This window comes from Phodopus roborovskii, unplaced genomic scaffold (genome assembly GCF_943737965.1).
Source record: "Phodopus roborovskii unplaced genomic scaffold, PHOROB, whole genome shotgun sequence".
NCBI lineage: Eukaryota > Metazoa > Chordata > Mammalia > Rodentia > Cricetidae > Phodopus > Phodopus roborovskii.
Window position 1 is genome coordinate 42,724,561 of NW_026126517.1, and position 27,237 is coordinate 42,751,797.

The following is a 27,237-nucleotide window of genomic DNA, read 5'->3' on the forward strand; positions in this document are numbered from 1 at the left end:
ACTGAAAATGCTGTTCTCTTCCCTTAGGTATTTCTTGCAATGAATTTCTGTTCTGAAATGTCAAAGATAGAGGAAGAAATACAAGTTGACTAGGGTGAATTTAAAATAATATAAACATTAGTGCTGGTTTAACCTGCAATGTGAACTTCTAGTTCCATGAGGAGTGAGTTTTCCATACATATAAAACAACCACAGTTAACAAATGCTTCTCTCTGTAATTTAATTACGTGGTATAAAAATAATTGATGTAATTCCAAAGTGTTTTATACTTTATGTAAGCCAGGCTTTCTGTGGGCAGACATAATGAATTCTCACTATGCCTTATCTCTGTGCCTATAGTTCCATTCAGTTTTATGTTCACTAGCAGTCCCCAATCAAAAACTTTTTCTTTGTGCATGCGAGACAGGAGTGAAAGCCTCACTGCTGAAAGTCAGCTAGTTCATGCAAGTCCAAGTTATAGATTGATCAAATCCAGGAGTGAATCTGATTTGTCTCAGCCTGAATCAGATGAAGAGGGCTATGCACTGGTAAGTATATCTAAAGAAGGAAGTTTGCTTTCAAACTATAGATATATAAGGCTTTGATTAGAGTAATTTATATTTATTTTAGGCATATACAAGGTTGAAAGATTTGTAATAGAAATATTACATAAATATTTGCCACCTGTCTGATTTTATTTTGGTTTTCAGCCCTACCTTCTTCCTAAGGTGCTATTCATAGATTGCATTCTTGCATAGTTCACTGGATGAGTTAGTCTGCCCCAGGCTTAGCCTATGAAGTAGTAGATTCATCTTTCTCCCAACTTTCTTCCCTTGTACTCTGTCTTAATAGATTGTAACCTATTACTTTTATATTTGATGTTCAGCAGTGTCTCTGGATTGTTAGTAAATGAAATATAAATTTTTTTCAAATAAAAAAGGTAACTAGTTCAGTGATAAATCTTGGTTTGAGCCTTCTTTTGTAAGATTTATTTTATAGTGAATTATTTACTCTTAGTAAACAAAAAATACCAAACCCTATTTAAGTGACATTCATTGAATCATTTAAATTCAGACTGTAATTCTCATCAACATTTTATATTATACTTTTATAAGCTATTACCTAGCTCCTTCAGAACAAATATTTACTGGGGATGGTGGCAGCACAAATTTCTTAGGTCAAGGCTAGCCTGTTCTACAGAATAAGTTCTAGGACAGCCAGGACAATGCAGAGAAACTCTGTCTCAAAAAAACCAACCCTCCCCCAAAAAAGTGCAAATTCATTTAAAAAGAACAATCTACATGAATGAACTAACCTGAAAAAAGGACTAGACAGTAAGATAAAGCCCTGGGTAAGATTTATGCACAACTAGGAATATTCTGTGTAGAGAGGAACCACCAAACAAGAAGTATTCTAAAATTCAGAGTGTCTAAAAGAGTAGGACAACTCAGTTAAAGAGAAATAGCTATTTCTAGATTTGAGAGATTAGTTTCTTCTTTGAGCAAAGATACATGCATGAAAACATTCCATAGCACAATGATATCTTCATGAGCCTGGTTGGATGAGTTTGCTTTATCAGCATGAAATGGTCTGAGAGCTAATCACTTTTTGTTAATGTGTATGTATGGACTGATAAGAAAAAAATGTGTGGGTACGTTTGTATGTGTTTATATGTGTCATAGGTGAATGTTTTCTACAATATTTACCACATAGTTCATTTATTAGTTTCTTCCATAGTCTTATTTGACACTCATTCTTTTGTTTGTGTGAAACACTGTCAAAGTACAACTGAAATTGTCATAATGTTAAATGTATGTATGGTTTATGTATGATTGCTTGTGCATATAGACAGTTGAGTAGACAGTTTATACACTCCATCACCTGATACACACAAAATAGACTTCTGTTTTTCCTGAAAGTATTAATTGTTCCATTAAGCTGTCTGTAGTTCCATCAACTAGTGATTTCTCTATTTTAGCAGATTAAAAACAAACAAACAAACAAAACTTGAAAGTATTTTAGAATGTCAGTAGATGCATATAGCTGTGTAACTTTTTGTTAGTATACCTGTCAGATGATCTCTAAATTCCCAGTCAAGGCTAGTGCAGAATTTGAAAAGAAAGAAAAATAAGACAGAGGAAAGAGTAGTAATTTTGAGAAACAGGACAGTGGTTTTAGGCCTTTAAAATACATGGTCATGCTGCAACCAGAAGATGAAAATAAGGATGAGGTAGCAGCAAAGAAAACTGCTCTTTTGTTGTAATTAACACACATGCTTTTTGTTTGAGTTAGTGAAGGTGTGCTTTCCTGTAGTTGTGTCAGCAGGTGTGTTGGTAGTCTGACTTGATTGGTGAAAAAAATAGGACATTGCTGAAACTATATGTATGTATGTATATATGTATGTATGTTTATGTATTAATTTTAATGCTTTATTTAATGTTAGTAAAAGAAACTTTTCACAGCTAAACTTTTTATTTTTTGTAATAGAGTGGTCGACGAAATGTTGATTTGGATTTGGCATCTCATAGGAAGAAAGGTAAATCTTAAGAAAATACTAAATACCAGCTTTAAATTAAGTAACTGTTTTTCTGTCTGATATATTTAGATCTAATTATTACCAGGATATCATTGTTAAAAGCAATTCAGAAGTATTTTATTAGAAAAATTAAAAGGTATATAATTTTTTCTAAAATGCACATACATTTAAAATCTGGGAATGCATAAGAGTTAATAATTCTGTATGATTTTTCATGTGTTTTGTTTTAAAAATGTGCATTTAAAAATATTATAGAATTCCAGAAACATTGCTTCTCTGTTTTGGGAGTTTAATGCACAATTTTCTATGCTTTGTCTCACTAATAGAATTGCCCAATATACATATGCATACACCTCCAAATAGAAAGATTCTAGGTTGCTTTCCCCTTTTGTTCTTTTATTGTATGGCATGTAATTAACACTTTTTTTTTTTTTTTTTTTTTTTTTTTTTTTGAGGCGCAACTTTATAGTATTACCAGGAGTCTTTTCTGAGTAGCTCTATATTAATTAGTGTTCATTAACACATATGAAAGGTAGCACATATGCAAATAGAGGAAAAGAACAGTGGCTTTAGGTATAAGTCCAAGGGCAACTGAAAACACTCTTACATATTAGTATTCTCTTACTAACACTTTCATTTAAAACCACATATATAATAGTTTTATGAGAATGTAAGATGTTAAGAATTTCTACTCATGATTGTTTTCTAAAAGCTTGTGAAGAAAAAATTGTTTTTGTAACATTCAGTCTTGTGTTCTTCAAAATGAAACCCTTTCTTGGTGTTTTAGGCTTCTCCTTATACGTAAAGAAAACCAAAACCCCTACAAAGAAGAGAAGATAAGGAACATGGGAAAGAAACACTATAGGTCATACGACTTTTAAAAATTTTATATATATACTCAGAAGAGACATCATTACTCCTATAGACTAAAATTTGCTGTAGTATTAGGACTATTAAGACCCAGAGCTGATATTTTCTTTATTGAAAGATTTTAAAATTATAATGTGTCAAAGTTCTAGGTATCTTTTAAAGAATTACAAGTTATTTGTGGTATAAAAGAAATTATATGATATTAATATAATGTACCGTATACATTATATTTTAAAGTACTTTGGAAATTGATGCTTCACTTGTTTTAACAATCAAATTTTTGGAATATAACTTACTTTGCTAGCTTGTTTAGGTCAGGTGAATATTGTTCGATGTTACGTGTTAAATCTGAGCATGGTAGCACATGCCTGTAATACCAGCACTCTGGAGCAGTGGCAAGAGTGCTTAAGCAGTAAGTACTTACAGGTTGGAGGAAGCAAACAGCTGCAGACTTGCTGAGGAGCAGAGGAGAGAGAGCATAGCATAGAGTTTGAGAGCTGCTAATGTTCTATCATAGCTATACTTGCTAGCAGTAGTCCATTGGCTGTAGTTATTTTCTTACAAGTTTTTAAATTATTCTTGGAGATACACATTTGATATTTAATCCCTTCTAATCATACCAAGGTGAAACAAAAGCAGTGTCTTTTAAATGAAGATAAGTACCATGTTTGCCTTTGAATTCAGAGTAGCGCATATTTTAATTGTGAATCAATATCTTAAAGTTATAACCTAGAATTGTTACCTATTGATATCTTTCCAAAATTATCTGAAAGCTACATATAGATCTCCTATAGTGTTAGCTCTAAATAGATATAAATTAAGCTGTTAATTTCATTTATGGACAAACCATCTTCCTTAAAAGTCTCAACGTAGTACTAGCACCTCCCTATTGACTTGTTGTAATTTAACTTTTTTTTTTTTTTTTTAATTAGCAAAGCACATAGAAGTACTTGGAAATTTTTTATAACTACTCATTTGAGAAATTATAGTAGGGAGGTAGAAAGTGGTTATTTGAAATTTTATCATATCATTTAATGTGTTAACAATTTATTGTGTTAATTTTTCTGTCTTAATATTCCCAGGGAACAAATTTGTTTTTGATTTATTCCTAGGGACAAGTGACTAAAAAGAAGAGTTACTGTTTTAGGAATTTAGTCCAAAATAGTTACTTTTCAGTCTCAGAATCCTAGATTTACACACATACACACACACAAAAAAATGCATACTTTATAGATTTTTATCTTACTGTAGTAGATGCCTTTCTTCAAAAATACTGAAAGTACATTTAAGAAGGTCTGGAGAGAACTCAGTGGTTTACAGCATGTAAACCTCTGCTCTTGCAGAGGACTGGGGTCTGTTTATCATCCATATCAGGTTGCTCACAACCTGTAACTGCAGCTCCAGGGGTCACATGCCCCTCTGCTTTCAAGATCACTAGTATCAGGAATGAAGCTATGTAGACGGACTCTGTCTCCCAAAAAAAAAAAAAAAAACACTGGTATTCATGTGCAACAGACATCCCCCCTCCCCGACATTTAATTTGAAATAAAACAAATCTTTAATTAAAAAATACATTTAAGACATATTTCTAAATTTTTACAAGTCGTATGTATTTAGGATTACCCTTAGACCATACTGAAGGAAGTGTATATTTTGTTTTGCTTTTAAATGGTGGTACAGTATACCACTGTATTTCTGACTCACTTATCAACATGAACTATATACCATAAACTTAAAATGCCTATCTTCTCTTGGTCAGTTGAGCTTGCTAAGTATGAGAACTGTTTGGATCAAACTTTTGTGAAACTGTGACTTGTACTATGGTGAACAAATGCAAGTCTAGCCAAAGAAGATTTTTTTTTTTTTATTCATTTCCAGTATTTGAGGCGGAAATACAAAATTTTCTCTTGAGTAGCTTTTCCATTAATTGGTCTTAGTGGTCTTGACTTACTGAAAGTCAGATAAGAGGAGCAGGAAAGAAAAAATAATTTTAATTATACCTTATTTATTAAAATTAAATGTGTATGTAAATGATGGTGATCAATATATGTTCAGTGACTCCAAAAATAATTCCTTGAAAGAGTTTATCACCTGTTTTCCACTTAGGATTTCACATTAGGAATGTTAAGATTCATGGTAATGACACATGATTGTTCTTTTTAAAAACCCTTAATTCTGGCTAAAGTTTTACTGTGATCTGAGAAAGCACATCTGGAAGGTGCAAAACAATGGGGGCATATAACTTTTACCCAAACTACCTTGTTCATCTTTTTAGAGACAACCATAAATTCTAGGCCAGGAGAGTTGCAGACAACCTGGACATAGCAAGTCTCATCTTGAGAAAAAACAAAACAAAACAAAAAGCTAAATTCTAAACTTAAAAATAACTTATAAATTTTGTTATAAAGAAACAGATGAAGCAAGTTGTTTCCTTGGGGACAAAGTATAATTTATATTCAAAAACTTATAAACTGCTCACTATCACCATACATTACTTTAAGCATATCACAAATATGAACTCATTTATTTATAAGTTTATCAAACCTTCAACAGAACTTAAAGTATGTTGACAAATAAAAATATTTGCCATAATTGTGCAGATTGAGCTGAGTATTCACAGAAAGATAATACCTTTTGCCAGTGCTTGATACTAATTTCCTATGTAAGCTGAAGCTGTTAAGGTGAAGGTAGTAGGATCTCATAACAATTTAAGAAGCAGTATCAGAAGCCTTATTAGGTAAACCTTATTGGTTAAAGTATAGTTTGATTCCCTTTCTCAGTCCTTTCAGTATGTTATTAGCATTTTATTGCTAAAGTAATGCTAGAAACATTTATCAATGTATATTTCTTGGTGTAGTATATGTGGGTGAAATGCTGTTTTATCTGTGCATTTCAAGTTACATAAAGAATGTAAATGTTATCTCCTGTACCAAATTTTTCCTTTTGTCTTCTGATTCTCATGTGGTAGCGTATTTACTCCTTTTTGGCCAGTTGAGCCCCAGAAAAAAGAAGAGCTTCAAGCAAGTACATGATGGCATGTTTAAATTTTTTCCCCCTTTAGCTTGCCTACATATTTTATGGTTTATAAAGTATGTATTGCAGCTCTGCCATGTTCATTTTGAAAATCCCATTTAAGAGCCAGAGTTGTAAGGACAAGTAAATGTCTTGCTGAATGTTTCTTTAGTTGTCTTCTCTAAGTTAGTAGTAAGCATTGGGCTACATCTCAATTATGGTGTTGAGGCCTTCACATATAGTATTTTCTATTTGAGATAAAACAGTACATAACAACCCAAACAATAGTTTGTTTTGTTATTTAAAGTAAAATGCTGTCTCTCATTTCTATATGTTTAAATTTTGGGGCTCTGAAGTATTTTTTATGTCGGACTATTTCAGTGGTAATTATTTCATTTATCCAAGTATTGTTTTGTTGTTGTGTTGTTTGTTCTTTAAAGCAGAGTGTCATTATGTTGCTGGCCTGGAACACATTGTAGAGCAGGCTGGCCTTGAATTCACAGAGATCCTCTTGTCTCTTCTTCCTGAGTATTGGAATTAAAGGTGTGCACCATGCCCCTGCAGTGCTTTGGGTGGTGTCTTTCCTGTTCTTATATGTTATTCATTTGAATCAAGCACCCAATGATTTTATCCTTTAAGATTTTTCAAACTACAACTAGTAGGCCAAGTCTGACCTTTCACCATTTTTGTATATTGGAACAGAGCCATACTCACTTGTTTATGGACTGCCTGGCTGTTTTCTGATTATAATAGCAGAATTGAGAAATTGTGGCAGAGACCTTATAGACCACTGGACTGTTTACCATGTGACATGTAGCAGAAAAATTGTGCTGCCTCCTGCTTTCCGAAAGGATTGTTTGGACATAGCCAGTAATTCTATGGAATGTTTCTCTATATAAAGGCAGGTCACTATTGGTAGATTAATGATTAAGCCTTTTTATAATTAACCAAGCCACTCGTATTTCCATGGGCCTGTGAATTTTGAGTGATTAAATAACAGGAATTTATAAGCTTCTTCACACAGAATTAAGGAATCAGTGTCAATCATTTGCAGATCCATCTATCTGAGTCTCTCAATTCCTCAGTTGAGGAAACTGAAGTACATAGTCGTTCAGGACCCTTTCATTTCTGTTGTTCTGACACCAGACAGTGGACATTAGGGACTTGTTCTGAGAAGTAACCTACATGTGCTAGAAGACAAAGACTCCTTTAGTGTGAAATTTTGCTATTATGTGAAACAGGCCTGGTGCAACAAACTAAAACCTGACATTGCTGGTTAAGGCCATATCCAGCCCTCAATTTGGATTGCTGAAGAAAATGAGAAATGTGTATCTTTAAGTTTCTGTTTTATTTTAAAAAAAATATTTTAACTCAATACATTATATACCTGTAAATTTTACTTTTTTCTATATTATACAAAAGCTATACATACAATTTGGAGATTTTTTTCATATTGTTATTTTTCATTGCCATAAAACTGAAAATTAAAGATTTTTTTTTCCCCTCTGCATTGGAGGTAGAACTCAAGATTTTACTTTCATGCTAGGCAAGTTTTCTACTATGGAACTCTATCTCTAATCCCGGGAGCTTTTATCATAAAGAATTCTTGGGCTTGGAAATGGCTCAGTGGATAAAGTACTTGTACCTGAGATCAGATCCCTGGAACCCACAGAAAGCTGAAGCATCTGTGTGCTTATAATTCTAGCATTTTATGGCAAGAAGGAAGAGAAGACAGGGGAATACCTTATAGCTTGTGGGCCATCTAACCTGGCATACATAGATAGCAGCAAGTAACAAGATATCCTATCTTAACACAAAGTTGAAGGCAAGGACAGACATCCAAGCTTGTCCTCTAGCCTCTGTTTATGGTCCATGATATGTGCTAGCCTCCACTCATTCCTCCATATATATCACATAACCTGCCTCACATGCACACATAAAAGCTGTTAGGAAAAAGAATATTTGATGAAAACCTAAAAGCTATTTAAACCATATACTCTTTGCTATATGAATTATTTTTACTAGGATATTTAATAGTTCATGATATCAGTTTCCTATTATGAATTTCTATGTCTGATTTTTAAAGCCCTAGGATATAACTGGCACTAATGTTCAGTATTGAATTGTAGTTTGTTCCTCTGTAAATAGTGTGTAAGTAGTAATCTTTTCAAACTTTTCTTTCTGGTACAATTTAACATACATACATACATCTGGTACAATTTAACATACATACATACATACATATATATATATATATATATATATATGCATTTTGTTGTGTACCTTAAAATGAATTCCTAATACACAAAGTTGATGTGTTTATATATATATATATGATAGGACATCGTATAACAGCTAAATAAATGAATCATAGTGAGAAACTAATGTGGCTTAATGTTTGTAATATATTTCATGAAAAGAATATATCTAAAATGATTACATAAATAATGCTTCTTTTAGAAAGTAAAAAATGGCTAAAATTGGGGCCACATGGATAAGTCAGTTGAGTGTTTGTTGTAGAAGTGTAAGGATTAGAATTTGAATTCCCAGAACCCACCTCAGGGCCAGCTGGGTTTGGCAGCCCATTTGTAATCTCAGTGCAAGGGAGGCAGAGCTAGGGAAATTCTTAGAAGAAGCTAGATAGCTAACTAGTCAAAACAGTGAGCAGTATGGTCAATGTGAGACCCTGCCATAACATATAAAATGGAGAATGATCCAGGAAGACACCCTAAGTCAACTTTGGGCTTTTATATTCATGAGCATCCCGCAACATACACATGTAAAATAATACTGCATTTAAGCATTATCCATTTTTAGAGTACAAATCCATACCAGTTTTTGTCAGTTTTATATTTATGTTAAAATATTATAAATAATATAAATACAAAAGCAGGCCATGCATAGAACAATGACAAGATTATTTATTATAAACCAAAACTTGTAATTAGCTTTCTGAGAATGTTTAAAAAACAAAATATATGAGTTGGACATGAATATATTTTATTTAAAGCTAAACTTGTTATGATTTAGAAAGTTGTTCTTGTACTCTAACATGTTAGAGTTTGATACTTAAAGGTTTAACTTAAAAATACTCATCAGCAAGCTAATAATACATAGCTATGCAGTACCACTGATAATTTTGTGTAGTTACTCTTTTACAGTAGATGCCAAATGTTCTTGTTTGTGAAACTTTGCTTACTTTATGTAGGAGCTTTACAACCTGAGGTAAATACACACATGACAGGTAGTGAGAGAGTTCTTTATGTTAGTGAAACCTAAAAGTGATGTTTACGTCTCCTTTTTATAAGTTTACTTGCCCGTGTACATTCACTTTTGCTAATGTGTCACTGCAGATGTATAGGCTGATGTTAAGTTAAATGAAACCCTGTTTCAGAGTCTGAGTGGCCTGGCCCTTTGTTTGCTCATGAATAATGAGGTGGTATAGTACTGCAGAGCCTCTTTTGGTTAAGCATTTTGAAAACAGCTTCTGCCTTTATTTTCTTCTGGTAGTGTATTGCTAAAGTGCTTTCATACACTGATACATCAATAAGGCTTTCTCTTTATTTTCTTACATTGCTCTAATTTTATTTTTTTTAACCAAAACATATTGCCCAGATTCATTTAATCCATGCATGTGTTCAAACATGAGTACCCATTTTTCATCACTTGATATGATAGTAGCACTCAGCCTTCATCTATCTAGTTTGAGAATGTGTTCTCTTCTCTATTTGGTTGCTATTGATGTATAATTCCCCCCCCCCTTTTTTTTCATATAGGTCCTATGCATAGTCAATTGGAATCTCTGAGTGACTCTTGGACTCGCCTGAAACATACCAGAGATTGGTTCTACAACTCCTCTTACTCCTTTGAGTCTGATTTTGACCTTACCAAGTCTTTGGGAGTTCACACATTGATTGAAAATGTTGTAAGTTTTGTAAGTGGAGATGTGGGGAATGCTCCAGGTTTTAAGGAGCCCGAAGAAAGTATGTCTACAAGTCCCCAGGCCTCCATCATTGCAATGGAGCAGCAACAGCTAAGGGCAGAAGTAAGTAGTTGATATTTACTCCTCCTAAGAGACTTTGGAAGCCAAAAGTGAACCATTGAATGTGTAATACTGTGAGAAGCTTTGCCCTTTCTTCTCTTTCCTGTCTGTCTGTCTGTCTCTGTTTCTGTCTGTGCCTGTGTGTGTGTTGTGATGTGATATGATGCATGTAGATGTGTGGAGTCTAGAGGTCAAAATGAGTGTCCTCTTCTGTGGTACATTGTGCCACAGGGCCCCTAGGACAACTTGCTGGAGTCAGTTCTCTCCTGCCATGTGGGTTCTGGGGCTTGAACTCTGGCTTTCAGTCCTGGCAACAAGTACCTTTATTTGCTGAGCCATCTTACTGATCTAACTTTTGTTATTATTTTTTTTGAGACAAGGTCCCTTCTGAATCTGGAGCTAACTGTTTTGACTAGACTTTGTGTCTCACCTCTAGCCCTGACACTGGGTTTACAGACATACGCCATCAGGCCTAGCTTCTATATGGGTGCTGGGAGTCCAAACTCAAAGGTCTTTGTGTTTGTATAGTGAACAGTTTACCCACAGAACTATCTTCTTAACCCACCATAAACCTTTGACGTTTTCTTTTTCCTTTCTTGAGCTTCTATTTGAGTTTATTCTTAGATTTTTTTTTTTTTTTTTTTTTTTTTTTTTTTTTTTTTTTATTAATGAGACTAAGAACACCAAGAAGAGACCTGTTATGAGTAGGATTTTCCCTGCCGGTCTGGTCCCACTACCGCGCCAGCCCCAAATAACACACAGAGATGCTGTATTAGATGTAAAGCTGTTGGCTTGTTACTAGCATTTCTTATTGGCTAGCTCTGTCTTAAATATTAACCCATTTCTATTATGGGACCCAATTTTCCCTGCATCAGTCAGCAACCACAAAGAGATACCAAAATTCCAGTAATAATAGAGACTCATTGCTGTAAAAGGCGTTAAGAGTAAATGACCAGGCATTGTTGGTATACTCCTTTAATCCCAGCACTCAGGAGGCAGAGGTAGGCGGATCTCTTGGGTTTGGGGTAATAAATAGCCATTGCCATCATGAATCAAAACAACTGCAGTGATTATACTGGCTCTTCATGGGACTTACCCATTAAAGGCATGCCTGGATGGAGGAGTAGCTCAGGGGACCTCTCCCTCACTGCTCAACTCTTTCCCGCTGGTTGATTCATGGGCAGACTCACATAGTTGTGCCTGATTTTTTTTTTTTAATGAGTTCTGGTGGATTAAAACTCAGTTCATTATGCTCACAGAGCAAACAATCTTGCCTATTGGATTATTTTCCTTTTTCTGAAGTTGATTTTTTTTAAATTTAGATTTTGCGTGTCTTTATTGTAGTAATCATTACTGTGGGAATCTAATCTAGTCTTCATCGTTCTTTTCTCTCTCCCTTTTCAGTTCTCCCCTATGTATTCTAGAGATAGAGTCTCCCCATAGAACTCTGGCTGGCTGATCTAATTGGGAGCTAGAGAGATGGCTTAGTGATTAAGAGCACATGCTGCAGAGACCCATGTTCTGTTTCTAATACTCACTTCAAGTGTCTCTAAAACTGCCTGTAACTCCAGTTCAAGGGAATCTGATGCCCTCTTATGGACTGTATGGGCACCTGCATGTACAAGGCGCACATACATATACTTAGGTATACACACAAAGTAAAACTAGGCATCTTCAGCCTTTTTCAGGGTTGATCATCAGTAGTTTAACCTTTATGATTGATCATTACTGTTGAGATTATTGTGTACATAACAACCGTCTTTATAACTTTCTATAAATCTAAAACTATTTTAAAGTAGAAATCTCTTTTCATTTTTTAAGGAATGGTTGGCTGAGCCATGATGGGTAGTCCAATAGTGTGTAATGAAGTTAAAATTAGAAACTCAAGTGAGCCTTGGACAAACCATGAACAAGCAGTTCTGATTCTGGAGCTAAAGAGTACTCATTTTACATAATCTTACTGCTTGTACTTAAAAACTATGTAGTTTTGACCTCTTATATCTTGTGCACTTTATAGTAGCTTTTTGAGTAGATTAGATAACTGTTAGCCTCATTTTGCATTTGAAGCAACTGGGACTCATGAAGTCCATTGACTTTCCTAAGAACACACACCCTGCAGAAGAATCTGGCCTTTCTACCTTGTGTCCAAATTCTACATTTACTACTTTAGGAACTGGGGTATTTATTTAGCATTGTATTAATTTAAATCCTGAGTTCAGTCCTCAGTACCAGCCTACCCAAATCTATTCTTCCCATTGTATTTGTGGCTTCTTTTATATTAAAATATCCATAAAGAGGCTTTAGATGCATCTTGATTTAATAAACAGTAATAACAAAATGTTTATCTTAATGGATCCCTAAAAAACATCAGACTTTCTCAGTCCTAGATAACATGTTACCTGTGGTATACAGGATACTTTGTGTTTGAGGATAGTGACAGACTCAAATGTTTTTCTTTCAGCTTCGTTTAGAGGCACTTCACCAGATCCTCACTCTATTGTCTGGCATGGAGGAAAAGGGTAGCATCTTGCTGTCAGGAAGCAGGTCAAGTTCAGGCTTTCAGTCATCCACCCTGCTTACATCTGTGAGACTGCAGTTTCTAGCAGGGTGTTTTGGTTTAGGCACTGTTGGACACACAGGAACCAAAGGACAGAGTGGCCGATTGCATCACTACCAAGTAAGTGACATGAGTGACACCTTGTTCTGTATTCAGTTCTTTATCTTTTTACAGAGCCAGCTGAATGACGTGGAGCTTGGTGATGTGTTATGACCAAGGTTAAAATTCTAAAAGCTTGGCTGTTGATAATGGCACATGCCTTTAATCCCAGCACTTGGGATTAAAGTAGATCTCTGTGAGTTCGAGGCCAGCCTCATCTATGAAGCTATACAGAGAAACCCTGTCTCAAAAAAAGAAAAAAAAAAATTCTAAAAGCTTTTAAGTCATTTAAGATATATCTGGCTAAGTCTGTAAATTATACAGTTGGGATTAAGAGAGCAATCGTACTATTGTGCTTTTGGATTCTTGGTTGGCTTAGCTTTATTAATTCATAGCCAGATAGGATAAAGCTAGATAGGAGTTGGAATTTGGGAAGATGGGTTTTAATATTTAATTCTTAGACTTGGTTTTCCCCGGTTTCTCTGTTTCCTTTTTTATTTTATAAACCTTCTTGCTTATTTTGTTGTTTTTTGCTATTGGATTCCTCTATATAGCCCTGGATTTTCTGGAACTCACTGTATACCAGATTGGCCTGAAACTCACATAGATCTGCATGCCTCTGTCTCCTAAGCACTGGGATTAAAGGCGTGTGCCACCTCACCTGGCACTTGTAAACAGTTATTTTTATGTCTTTATTTAGATAGTTAAAGTTTCTTTGGAAGGAAGAAGTAAGTACTACACAGAGTCAAGAACTACCAATCATTTTAAACTAGTTTTGTTATAAATCTTTCATGTACTGTAATTTAGTGAATAGTTAATACCATAGGGCTCAAGCATAGACCAAGGCTAAAATGTTGTTACATCTTCTTTTTCTTTTCTATTTTTTTCAAAAAGGTATTATCATTGCTGATTTTAAAAGTAACTCTTTGTAATTTAGGATGGGATCAGAGCAGCTAAAAGAAATATTCAGATTGAAATCCAGGTGGCTGTCCATAAGATTTATCAACAGTTGTCTGCTACTCTAGAGAGAGCCCTTCAAGCAAATAAGCATCACATTGGTAAGTAACTTCCTGCAAATAAAGATGAAGGATGTATGTTTTGGCCCGAGGTTATGGTAGAGAATTGGCTCTATTTTATGATTAACACTAGTAGACCAACTGACATATAAGAGCAAAGTACTTGAAAGTTAGATAGTACTTTGTTATTATTTATAGTTTGGAGAAAATTATTTTAGTTTCAAAAAAAGTTTAACTTCAAAGAGATTCTCAACTGTCTTTCTATTTTTGTTTTTTTAGAAGCCCAGCAACGTCTTCTTTTGGTTACAGTTTTTGCCCTCAGTGTTCATTATCAGCCAGTGGATGTTTCTTTGGCAATCTCCACTGGTCTGCTGAATGTATTGTCACAGTTATGTGGCACAGACACCATGTTAGGACAACCCCTGCAATTGTTGCCAAAGACTGGTGTTTCCCAGCTTAGCACAGCTTTGAAAGTGGCCAGTACAAGGCTGCTCCAGATTCTAGCCATCACTACAGGGTAAGTATTACAAAGGTCTTAGAAGAATTAGATGGGGCCTGTTTATTCTATAGTATTTATTCCTTTTTATATTTTTGTTACTTAATTTTTCTTTTTATTTCACATAGAACCTATGCTGATAAACTGAGCCCCAAAGTAGTTCAGTCCTTATTGGATCTACTCTGTAGTCAGTTGAAGAATTTGTTGTCCCAAACGGGTGTACTATTTATGGCCTCCTTTGGAGAAGAAGAGAGCGAAGATGAAGAAAAGAAAGTTGACTCCAGTGGAGAAACTGAAAGGAAAGATTTCAGAGGTAGTATAAGCTTTTCTCCCTTTATCATACAGATACTTGTTGAGTTTCCAGCGTCTGCATATGGTGAGAACATCGGGGGTTTTTTTTGTTTGTTTGTTTGTTTTTTTGTTTTTTTTTTTGTTTTTCTGTTATGGTATGAAGGATTTTTACTAGTTTGCAACCCTTTGCACATAGATGTAGTGTAGATTAGCTTCTGACTGAGCCTCCTATGCTCTGTTGAATTCACTCTACTGCTGCTCAGCTTGGCTCTAGGGAGACGTAGATTTTAGGTGACTGATTTCTCCAGGCTATCTAGGGAGAGTCTAAGATGTTTTTTGAGTTATTTAATTCTAACAAATCTCCTCTAACTATAGTCCTAATGTGAATGATTCCCTTTGGTAAGTGACAAGTGGATTAAAATCAGAACCAAACTGACCAAATTCTTTCTTACATTTGGCCAGTATAATTTTGGTTGCTGTTATAATATTTGTTTTATAGTGAACATGTTATTTTAGTGTCTTTTCCAGTTGTGGCAAAAGCAAATTGGGGGAGAAAGGTTTTATTTGGTTCACATTTCCAGATGAAGTCCATGATATCATAGAATCCACTGCAACAGGAACCTCAGGAACAGAGAACAGTCTCTTTCACTTTCTTTATAGAGTATGAAACTAAGGCAGTTTCTCCAGTAGAGATTATGCCTTCATGAAACAGTAGAAGTATTGCCTTTGTCTTTGTGTAGTTTCAGGAATAAAGGTCTACAATTGGTCATTAGTCCAAAAAGATTGTGAGTTACCGTGTCTCATGTTCCCAATAACCCCAGGTGCCCTGTAAAAATCCCTTTGGGTTAGGTGACAGAAGAGAGCAGGCTACTTCACTATTCTTTGCTCCAGTTCTGTCATCTGTAAAACAAGGGTAATTACAAAGCCAACTTGTGAAGATTGTTTTGAGGATTAAATAATTTGATATGTGTAAGCACAGAACATTATATGGCACATAATGAAAGTTTAGTAGTTGTTAATATTAAATATTTTAATAGATAATGTTTGAAATTAAATGGTAATTGGTTGATTTAAGGAATATAGAGAAAATACTGAACAGATGCAGAATGATAACCATTGTCTCTGTTGTCATTGAAACAGAGTCATGATACAATCAAATCTGTAAGCAGATACAATGCAGAGCAAGAAGCTCACAAGAAATAGCTAAATCCCTTATGTCAGGATGTAGGAGCATATGTGGTTCTAATTAAGGACTAGCCTTTTAGTTTCCCAGCCCAAACCAGTGGCAGGTTTTCTTTTCTTGGTACTGTATAGAATTTTACACAGAGAGCTTAGGCAGAGTCACAAGATGATCAGTCAAAACAAAGTGTCTCTGCCTCTTTCTGCTTTTCTGGGACCCACTAGGAGATAAAGAGCTGTTAAGGTAGCAGGTTCTTACCAGTCTGTGCTGAGTACTGCACATACAGACAACATGGAAGAGTTACAGTTACTTTTTAACCTATAAAGCCCAAGGATAATTGGACCTTTAGCTGAATGTGCTGATACATGCCTAGAATTCTAGTACCAGAGATGTTAAAATTCCAGCCTAGTTTGTACCAAATAGTAGTGCCCCATCTAAGAAAACAACAAAAATTGGGATCCTTTAATATCCAGTAAAGAAATACACAGTTTTTCCATGACTGAGTCTTGCTGTCTGTGTATAGCAAAGGATAAAGCCATGTTGGTTCCCCTCTGGTTGTACCAGAGAGAGGGTCCAGTTTTGAAAATGGCTGGGAAGGTGACTAACTGCTTAGGTATGAAAAACACCCAGTATTTCTAAAATACATAATTGAAATGAAAATGTATCCTTCATTTCAAATATAGGAGTGCATCATCAGGTTGTATCAACCAGCTTTACACATTTGAGGTCTCCAGGCCCAAAATGGACTTGAATCTGTGATCCTCCTGCCTCATCCTTTTTCTCCTGAGTGCTTGGATTACAGATATACACCACTACATTTGGCTCTAATTTAATGTTTTATTCTAGAAATACTTGCTGGAGGTAGGAGATAGAGTGCACACATTCGTTATACAAAGGATAAAAAGAGGCTTCCTAGTAACCTTTGAACTGACTCTTGAAGAAATAACATAGGGAAACCTTCAAGAGACATAAGTATGCAGAACAGGCACTTCTATGTTCTTTGAACTAATATTATAAAAATTGTTTTGTGTTTACGTAAAGAAGAGACAAGGTGTTATTTGGAGGAAATGTAAAGAAATAATTTTTAGTTTCTTCTCCAGTTGTCCTCAGCAGTTTAGTTCTGTCATAGACCTGTTCGCCCTTCTCAGCAAAACAGAAGCCTTCCTGTGCTGGATGTTCCTTCCTGTGACGGGTGTTTACTGACTTCTATTGTTGATGTAGCATGTCCCTTTGCAGAGGTCTCCTCTCTTTCACATGAGACTTCTCTTTATATTCCTTAATGGAGCATTTCAGAATCTCTCTGAAAGTAGCACTGTAGATTGTTACAGATGTTCATGTGTTCTTCTTGAGAACTGACATGCTGTGCTTTTTTGCCTTACTGGCACACTTCTGGTTCTCCTCTGCATGGGATGGTGCCAGGGATAAGCAAATGTGAAAGGTGATTATAACAAAGGATGTGTGTTTGCTATAGAGGTAGTAGGTAGTTCTGTGTGTCTTCAAAGTCAGGAAGCAGGGAGAGATGAATTCTGGTGCTCTGCTTACATTGTTTTCCTTTTTTATTCATTCTTGGGATGAATTCAAGTGGATAGGGTAGAGAAAACAGCTAGAGTGATCCTAAGAGAAAGGCTGATGCTAATGCTGGTCTGGAAATTGAAACTACTGGTTAGGGCTAGATTGTGTAGAAGGGCATGTACGTTGAGTTGGCTCCCAGTAAACCTGACTCAGTTCTAGAATGTGGTTTGTTTTAGGATCTGAGAATATACTTTTTTTAATATATTAAATTCATTTATTTCTTTTGCTGGCAGATGAGAGCTTGCATGAGTGTGGAGGTCAAAGCAACTTGGGGGAGTCAGTACTCTCCTACCATGAGGGTCCTTGGGAACAAACACACACTCCTACTCACTGAGCTACTACTGTACCATAAGATCTCTTTGAGAAATACGATACTTAGTGATTGGGCAGGAGAGCAGGAATCATAGTCTATCTGTTTTTGAAAGTGTAATAAAAGTTATGAACTTCTTCCTAGTCAAATACATGTAAATATACACTCATTGGTATACTTTTAGAGGTTTACAGACCATCTTCCCCAAAATTCTATATAGTGGAATTCTAGACTTGGCTAGCTATACTTTGCTTTTTGAAATCGCAATTCTTAAAAAAAAAAAAAAAAAAAAATGGATAAGTTCAAGTATATTATAGTAGGTATTAGTGTTCAAGTATATAATAAAGAAGCAACTTCTCAGGTAGGAAAGATTTATTTTGAGATCTGATTTAAGGTTATAGTATATCATAGTGAGAAGGCATGGCAGCAAGGAATGTGAGAAAGCAGGATTGTCAAAGTCACATTATCTCATCCACAGGAAGCAGTGGGGGAGGGGGCTCAGCTTCTGTGATGGTTGCTGCCTGCGTTCAGGGTGGATCTTCCCTTAAGGTGCATCTCTTAGGTGATCCCAAAACCAGTCAAGTTGACAATGAAGGTTAACTGTCACATACACATTCTTGCATGCGTACTCTTCTGCTGCACACATATAAAAGATGCTTCATTAGAATTTATTTCAATTTTTACCTTTGCCCATTTTCTAGTTTTCAAAAAATGGCAGTTTATTGAAAACCTAGACTATGAGTTAGATTTGTGCTTAATGCAATCGAAGTGTAAGCTGGACAAGATAAACTTTATCCTGCAGCCTTTTAGTTGAAATGTAAACTTACCTCTTTACTTTTCAGCTGCTCTTAGGAAACAACATGCAGCTGAACTCCATCTAGGGGACTTTTTAGTTTTTCTTCGAAGAGTTGTGTCTTCAAAAGCAATTCAATCAAAAATGGCTTCCCCCAAATGGACAGAGGTGCTTCTAAACATAGCGTCTCAGAAGTGCTCTTCAGGTATGTCTGTTGCCTTTGTTTAGAGTGTTTTTATGTGTTGTGTGTATTTTATTAAGGTAATGCTAGAATTCAACACTGGACACCTGATCCTGATTTCAAGACTTTTCTTCTTTGACTTTTGATTATTTGATTGATAGAAAAATGCCAATTTTGGGGATAACAGTTGGTAAAGAATTAATAATGTCAGGTGGTGCTGAAGAAATTATGATTTAATCTAGAGAACTTGACCCTATTTGTTCATATTATAAAATGCACTAAAAATTAGTAGAGATGTGTTTAGGATATAATTTTCTACAAGTTTGACCTCACATTTTAGATTGTCAAGTCAGATCTGAATTTGTTTATGATTTCAGCTGCCTTGATACGGCTTCTGTTTTTGTGGTGTCTGACAGTTCTGTATAAAATTAATTCCTAGTTCCAGACTAGAAGTCTGCTAATCTTATACAGTTTACTCATAGTCTTTTGCTACTCTAGTCTTTTCCCATATTTTTGATAAAATATATAAAACAAAAATTAAAATTTAAGTATACAGTTCATTGCATTAAGCATATTCACTGTATTGTATCATTTCAACCCATTTCCAGAACTTTTTTTTATTATCCCTCCCTAATGTGCTTGAAACATGCAGAATTATAATATTGTATTCCATGTTATGGATTAATATATGTGTGTACATTCTCAATATACTTCAGCAATGTTTATCAACTAGTATAACTTAGAGCTTCCTTTAATGAAGTTTATATCATCTTTTTAAAGTATAAAGTAACAGATATTCAGTTATTTTCACCTGATTTTTGTTTGTTTGGTTGGTTGGTTTTTTGTTTGTTTGGTTTTTGAGATAGGGTTTCTCTCTGTATTACTTTGGAGCCTATCCTGGAACTAGCTCTGTAGACCACGCTGGCCTCAAACTCACAGAGATTCACCTGCCTCTGTTCCCAAGTGCTGGGACTAAAGGCAGGCGCCAGCTTTTCATCTGATCTTATTAGGTATTTCTATAAGAAGAGTACATATTTATTCACCAAAATTTTATCTGTACCTTTTCTAGCTTTTGAAAAGTACAAATTACTTACTGTGCATTGAAGGGTAACTGTGCTCAACATATAATATGTACATATATGAAAGCTTAAAAAACCAAAAACATACCAAGCCCTGAAATAGGAAATGGACTAAAGCAAGGTAATGAGAGCATATGCCTAGGCTTTAGATGCTCACAGGCCTTTTAAAAATACTGCTTCTCCTGAAGTATGGAGTTTTGGTTAAATTATTAAACTCTCTGAGCCTCTGTTTCCTTGTATCAGACTCTGAGATTAGGGTTAACGTATATGAAATACATGCATACTCTACCTTTGACACATGTGGTCGCAGTGTTTGTCCAACAAAGATATAAATTGGAACATGCACATGAAGTGTGTATATGTACTAATAGGCATAGATTGGGTCCAAAATTAATGTGACAATAGGTTAAAACATAGGTGTGTTTTATTTATAAACTGCTTTGTAGCCTTAGGAAAATAATTTTATGTGAAGTTAATTTTAATTCTGTATGCCTGTCATATTGATAACAAGAAGACTGGTCTGCTGTCCCCCAGGCATTCCTCTGGTTGGTAACTTAAGAACGAGGCTCCTTGCACTTCATGTCCTTGAAGCTGTGCTACCAGCTTGTGAATCAGGTGTAGAAGATGACCAAATGGCCCAGGTTTGTATTTTTCTTAATTGGTGGGAAATGCTTTTCATATCGTCATTGTATTCACCTACAACTGAGAGTTATTACAGCCTCCTTTTTGTTGTAAACCTGTCTTGTCTTCAGTAGTATAGACTGCTTTTTTAATAACCTTCATTCTTTTTTAATTTTTCTTATTTTACATATTGATCCCTGTTCCCTCCCTCCATTCCTCCTTCCTTTCCTCCCTCCCTACTCTTCACCCTCCCATGCCCCCAACCACTCCACATGTAGGGTGATGCTTTCCAAGAGGGGTCATCTAAATCTGTCAAGTCATTTGGAGTAGGGTCTAGGCCCTCCCTCCTGCCTCTAGGTTAAGGGAGCATCCCTCCATGGGGAATGTGCACCCAAAGTCCTTTTGTGCACCAGTATATATCCTGGTTCCACTGTCAGAGGTCCCTTAGACTGCCCAGGCTTTCTAACTGAGACCCATATTCAGGGGGTCTGAGTCGCTCCAATGCTGGTTTCCCAGCTATCAGTCTGGGAGCCCATTAGCTCCTCCTTGTTCAGGTCAGCTGTCTCTGTGGGTTTCTGTAGCCTGGTCTGGTCCTCCCTCTCTACATCTGGATTCCAGTTTGGCTCAGTGTTTAGCTGTGGATGTCTGCTTCTGTTTCCATCAGCTACTAGATGAGGGCTCCATGATGGTGGATAAGTTAGTCGTCAGTCTCATTATCAGGAAAGGGCATTTATGGTAGCCTTTCCACTGTTGCTCAAATTGTTAGTTTGGGTCAGTCTTGTAGGTCTCTGGACATTTCTCTAGAGGCAGTTTTCTCTTCAAACCTATAAAGGCTCTCTCTTAAGCAAACTCACCCTGGAGGAATAGACGCCAGACACCAGGAAATAATCAATTTGAGGGCTGAAATCAATAAAGTAGAAAGCAGGAAAACAATACAAAAAAAATCAATGCAACGAAGAGTTGGTTTTCCGAGAAAATCAACAAGATAGACAAACCTTTATCCAAACTAACCAAAAAGCATGAGAGAGAGCATGCGAATTAACAAAATTAGAAACAAAAAGGGGGACATAACAGTGGGTACTGAGGAAATCAGACAATTATCAGGTCATACTTTGAAAACCTATACTCCACAAAATTTGAAAATTCAAAGGAAATGAACAAATTTCTGGATAACCATCACCAAAATTAAATCAAGAACAGATAAGCAACTTAAATAGACCTATAACCCCTAATGAAAACCTTCATTCTTAAGGAAGGAGAAGAAAATAAATTGTGTGGTGTAAGAAATGGAGGGGTAGAAAATACATGTAAAGTCAAAAGGAAAGGGCAATCTAGAATTTCTTAGTAGATTGGTTCCCTAGAAAGAGAAAGGTGTGAGACAGTAAAACCAAAACAGATAATCTGTATTTAGAAAGGAGACATAAAAGCAAGCCATTTTGTAGTGAGCTGATGACCTTTAAAACTGGAAGTATTCCAGATAGGACCATCAGAAGTAGCTGTTGGATATTAGCATAATCAATCTTCATGTGCCATTGAACATTATAGTATATGATAGCTCATAAAAGGAGGTATTATTTCTCTTTATAAATTTTATTTTTGTTTCCTTTCAATACACCAGGTTGTTGAACGCTTATTTTCCCTCCTGTCGGATTGTATGTGGGAGACTCCCATTGCTCAGGCCAAACATGCTATTCAAATAAAGGAAAAAGAACAAGAAATAAAACTACAGGTAATCCATTTTCCCCCCAGAAAAGGTGTTTTTTAGTCCTTATAAGTAGATACTCTAGTGCCCATCTGTTTCTGGGTATGAAATGCTGCTATGAGGGGCCTTGCTGTAGAATTTGTTCCACATCCTCTTTGTGTGTTTTGTCATCTTCTCTATTGACTACTTCTCATCTCAGTCTTCCAGTCATGTTTTTTCTCATCCTCACTTCTCAAATTATATATATATATATATATATATATATATATATATATATATATATATATATTTTTTTTTTTTTTTTTTCATGAAGTCTTCTTGATCATCTTTCCTGTTCTCACTATTAAGAGTCTTAAAGCAATAAACTGGACATGTCAGCTACTTTTTACTTCTCACTTTCTCTTCAGAGTCTTACTTGCTTATCACCCATCAAGATGCCAAATTCTACTAAGTGTTAACATTATGTTTATAAGTGTTTTCTAATTTCTATAGAGAATTGGTTCTAGGACCATACACGCTTGCCCATATCAGTTGATGCTCACGTCACATACATAAAGTGATGTGGTATTTATATATGACGTATGCAATTCTCCCATAAACTTTGAATCATTTCTAGGTTCTCCAATACATAATACAGTGTAAGCTTGTAAAGAGTTGTGATCTCATATATCCTATGTGATGAGAAGAGTCTAACATGTTCAGTGCTGTTGCAGTTTTTTAAAAAATATATTTCTAGTGTGGTTGGTTGAATCTATGATGTAGAACCTGGGATATAGAGGGCTCACTGTTTGCTTTTTTTTTTTTTTTTTTTTTTTTTTTTGTTCATATCTTACTTGATTCTCTTGTCCCTTCCTTGTAGCCTAGGCTCCACCAATTTACCTTCTAAATACGATTCTACTTCATCCACATAAATTCTTAACCTAGTTTTCCAGATTCCAAAATTTTCCTAATTTTCCCTTCTACCTTAAAAAATGGCCTTTCATTCTTCTAGGATTTTCTTTCTCTGTGTGTGACCTAGTAGTCAACCACCACCCCATCATCTCTTCTCTTTTCCATATTCAAAGAAGCCTTATTTGACTCTATATGCATTGATGCCTAAATTCTAAATTCTTCTATTGTCTTACCACTTGAATGATAACTAAGTAAACATCTCATACTTAGTATATTAAAAATAGCATTCTCACATTCTGTTCCTTTCCCAGTTCTAATTATTACTGAAGTGGAAAACCTTGGAGTTATCCTTGATTCCCGTCTCACTATGTAACTGACTTGATTAGTCTCTGTGTGCCCTAAATGGACAGTTAAGCACTTTATAGGCATTGCATTCCTACTGCCTTGCACAGTATCTAGAAACTGATATATCTGTAGAATAAAACCAAAGAAGTATAAGAGATCTGTTTACTCCCAAATACTGACCCTGCCTCCTTTCTGGTAGAAGCAAGGAGAGTTGGAGGAAGAGGATGAAAATCTCCCCATACAAGAAGTCTCTTTTGATCCAGAGAAAGCTCAGTGTTGCATTGTGGAAAATGGACAGATTTTAACTCATGGCAGCGGTGGAAAAGGATATGGATTGGCATCAACTGGGGTAACTTCTGGGTGCTATCAATGGAAGGTGAGGAGAATTCTTAGTAGTTGTTTTACTGTTGTTGTTTTGTACTTTTAGTTTTTAAAAACACATGTTAGTGGGGGAGAAGCTCAGGAGGCCTCATCCACAGACAAAGAACTACAAGTAGCTAAGGAATGCTGATATCAGTAGAAAATAGCCTTCCCCAGGGAAGAGCACACCAGTTGGTTATCCTATACCAAATGGTCAGCCCTGAAACTTAAATAGAAGTTACATTATATAGACTGAGTAGGTTATGTTTAAGTAATTAAACACACCAACAATAAAAGAAAAAGAGGCCATGAATTTAAAAGAGAACAAGAAAGGGTATCAGACAGTTTGGAAGGAGGAAATGGTATAATTATATTATAATCTCAGAGAGATATTTTAAAAAGAATTTTGGTTCCATTTCTTTGGGTTCTTTGATTTAAAAAAAATAAAACTTTGGGAAAGACTTTTTTATGTAAATGATGTTCTGTATTGCAAATGGAAGCTGAGTAAAGGAGATACACAATCTCTGCCATTTATGTAAGATTTCTTTAGTCTAAAAATTGCCTTAAATTTTAAAATGAGAGGTTAGAAGCATGTAAAATAAAGGAGTCAAACAGAGCACACAGCACCCACATTAGTGAGAATACTATCAGATATATTATGTTTTTTGCCCGTGAAAGCCATTAAGAGATACATCACCAAAGGCTTTTTAATAGATGCAGGTTTATGATTACCTTTTGCAAGGCATGTGTTCATTCTTTAGGTTCCCAGAAGGAATGTGGGTAAGTGACCTCAGGCTTATTATTTACAAAAACACTGTAGGCACAGCTAGCCAATCTTATCAGTTAAGGAAAGTTGTTTTTGTTGTTAGTTTTTGTTTTGTTTTAAAATCAATGGAAGGAATAGTTTATTGGTCAAGTTCCCTAGTACCAGCCAAAGGCCAGCTAAAAAAGCAGGACTTTCTCTGCTACATCAACTCCTTTTTTTTGTACTCAGTCCACTTCTTTGGTTCTTGGCTGTCATGGATTACAGTAAAACTGTTAACAGGACCCCATGCAACTGGTGAGACCAAACTATAATACTGACTTGTGCCATATAGGTGTCATGGACTTAGCTAGCTAGTTAAATTTTATGTGGCTTCATTCTTAAGGTTTTTGTTTTTTTTTATTTTGTTTTGAGACAGGATCTTACTGTGTAGCCCTAGCTGTCCTGGAACTCACTGTGTAAATCAGGCTGTTCTGAACTCTGCTTCTCAAGTGCTGGGATTAAAGGTGTACCACCGTACTGGCACCATTAATAAGTTTTTGCATTAATATTTTGCTTTTTGTGTTTGTTTCTCGAGGTGGTGTCTTGCTGTGTAGTCCAAACTGGTTTTTAGGTCAGGATTCCCATCTTAGTCTTTCAGAAACACTTTCATGTGATGGGCATGTGCTTTTAGGCTCAATTTGTATTGACTTTTAAATCCTGGCTTAGGTATTAATATAACATAACACAATTCTGATCAGTCTAGGGTTGAGCTTCTGTTATTATAGAGTGCACACACACAAAATACAGTCCCAAGCATCTATAATTGTTAGGGCACCTCTACTCAGGACATCTATTGTCAGTTAGTAAGGTTACTACCATCCCAGTGTGGCCTGCTATTATGGAGCCTTCAGCTCTTTTGCCTGTTTCTGTTTCATTTTTGAATGCTTCAGTTGAGTTCCTTGCTTCAGAGGACTGTCTCAGGCAGTCAGCTTGAAGAATTTTGTTATCTTTGATGTTATTTTGTCTGTGTTAATGGTGTTTGAAATTGTTCTGTGACAAAGTCAGAAGTAGGAGTTTACTCCTGCTATTTTCTAATCTGTCAGGTTTGAGAAAGGTTCAGCAATCAGTTTGAGTTGCAAGATCATAACAGCTTTCAGGGCAATGTCAATTTTCCCCTTCCAGAGGAAGAAGAGCAAGGGACAGTTTTAATACTTGATGCCCTCTCCACACCTCCCTAGACCTTGGATTTTTGTTTTCTCTGTGTTATAAGATACTTGGTGTGTCTAGTTAGTAATTATAACTTGAATTCTTAATTTTCATGTAGACTTTTTGTACAGATAAGTTGAGTGCAAGAGGGATAAAAGAATTTCCACACTATTTTTTTTTTTAAAGAATTAAACAAGAAGGTTAGGTCTTAACTTTTATTTTTCAAAATAAGATTTTTAAACCTATCTGTTGAGGATGGAGAGATGGCTCAGTGGTTAAGAGCACTGGCTGATTTTTCAGAGGACTCTGGTTCAATTTCCAGCACCAACACAGAAGCTCATGACCATCTGTAACTCTAGTTCTGGAGGCTTTGATTCCTCTTCTGACCTTTGTAGGTTCTGGCATACACATGATGTATAGATATACACCCAGGCAATACACTCATATACTAGAAAATATATCTCTTTTATCCTGAGTGTATATCCAATAAATAGCCTTGAAAATACCAATCTCTTTCTGGGGCCAGCTTAAACAAATAAAACTGCCTTACAGGAATGTCTTATGTGTCAGGAGAAAGGTAAGAATTATTGAATCAATCTACTCATACCTAAACCAGAATGTTGAATGAGCACAGTAAGTCAGAAATGACTACCACCAGCAGAGGGGTTGAGTCAGTCCCTTAAAGAGTGGAGGGAGGATGCTAGTCCCTGTAGTTTCCAATCCTTTGTGCATAAAGGGTATACAGGGAGTAGTCACAAAATCAGTGTAAGAAGTTGAAGCTTTCTATAAATAATTTTCTAAAATACTCCCTCAGCATCATAATTAAATTGTTTACTTTAAATGTTATAGATTCTGCTGAGGCTCACCACATGACATGGATGATCTTAAGAGAAAAGCACAGAGACAGTGGCAGTGTTCCTTAGGAATGTATGTCTCCAGGATGCCAGTTCAATAGGTTCATGTGTCCTAGGAAGGAAACCTGTCTTGAGAGTCCTAATTCAGGTCTCAGAGAAAGGCCACTCTGATGTGCTCACTAAGTCTTAATGCCCTGTCTCAATGTGAGCTGGGAAAGTAAGGGCCATTAATACTGACTTACATGAACTGCAACTAGGAAGGCTAATTTGTAGAATTGCATAGACCAGAGTTAACTGAAGTACTTTCCGCTGGCCTTTATTGCCACTACCCTTGGTCTGTGTTCTTGATAATGTCTTGATTTTTTTTTTTGATTTGAAGATGCATAAAATTGTAAATAAAAGCCCAGTGTATCCTTTAGGGGAATCCTTCCATTAACCTAATAATTGCTGTGTCTAGTTGCTAATCCTATTGTATCAGGCTTGTCTGTGTCTTTGAGAGC

At 35.7% G+C, this 27,237-nt stretch overlaps 1 protein-coding gene across 8 annotated transcripts in view; it reads left to right on the forward strand.

Annotated features, from left to right (window-relative positions):
• Window positions 1-27,237, forward strand: part of Herc1 (HECT and RLD domain containing E3 ubiquitin protein ligase family member 1) — a 162,294-nt gene that overhangs the window by 75,556 nt on the left and 59,501 nt on the right. For 7 of the 8 annotated variants that reach the window (XM_051197814.1, XM_051197817.1, XM_051197818.1 and 4 more), the window contains exons 24-34: window positions 407-527; window positions 2,467-2,515; window positions 10,174-10,442; window positions 12,901-13,116; window positions 14,033-14,153; window positions 14,391-14,628; window positions 14,736-14,920; window positions 18,803-18,958; window positions 20,548-20,654; window positions 22,253-22,363; window positions 23,772-23,948. In XM_051197814.1, the coding sequence (XP_051053771.1) occupies window positions 407-527; window positions 2,467-2,515; window positions 10,174-10,442; window positions 12,901-13,116; window positions 14,033-14,153; window positions 14,391-14,628; window positions 14,736-14,920; window positions 18,803-18,958; window positions 20,548-20,654; window positions 22,253-22,363; window positions 23,772-23,948 (1,750 nt within the window). The remainder of the gene's footprint in view (window positions 1-406; window positions 528-2,466; window positions 2,516-10,173; window positions 10,443-12,900; window positions 13,117-14,032; window positions 14,154-14,390; window positions 14,629-14,735; window positions 14,921-18,802; window positions 18,959-20,547; window positions 20,655-22,252; window positions 22,364-23,771; window positions 23,949-27,237) is intronic. The other variant, XM_051197816.1, reaches the window with a different exon arrangement.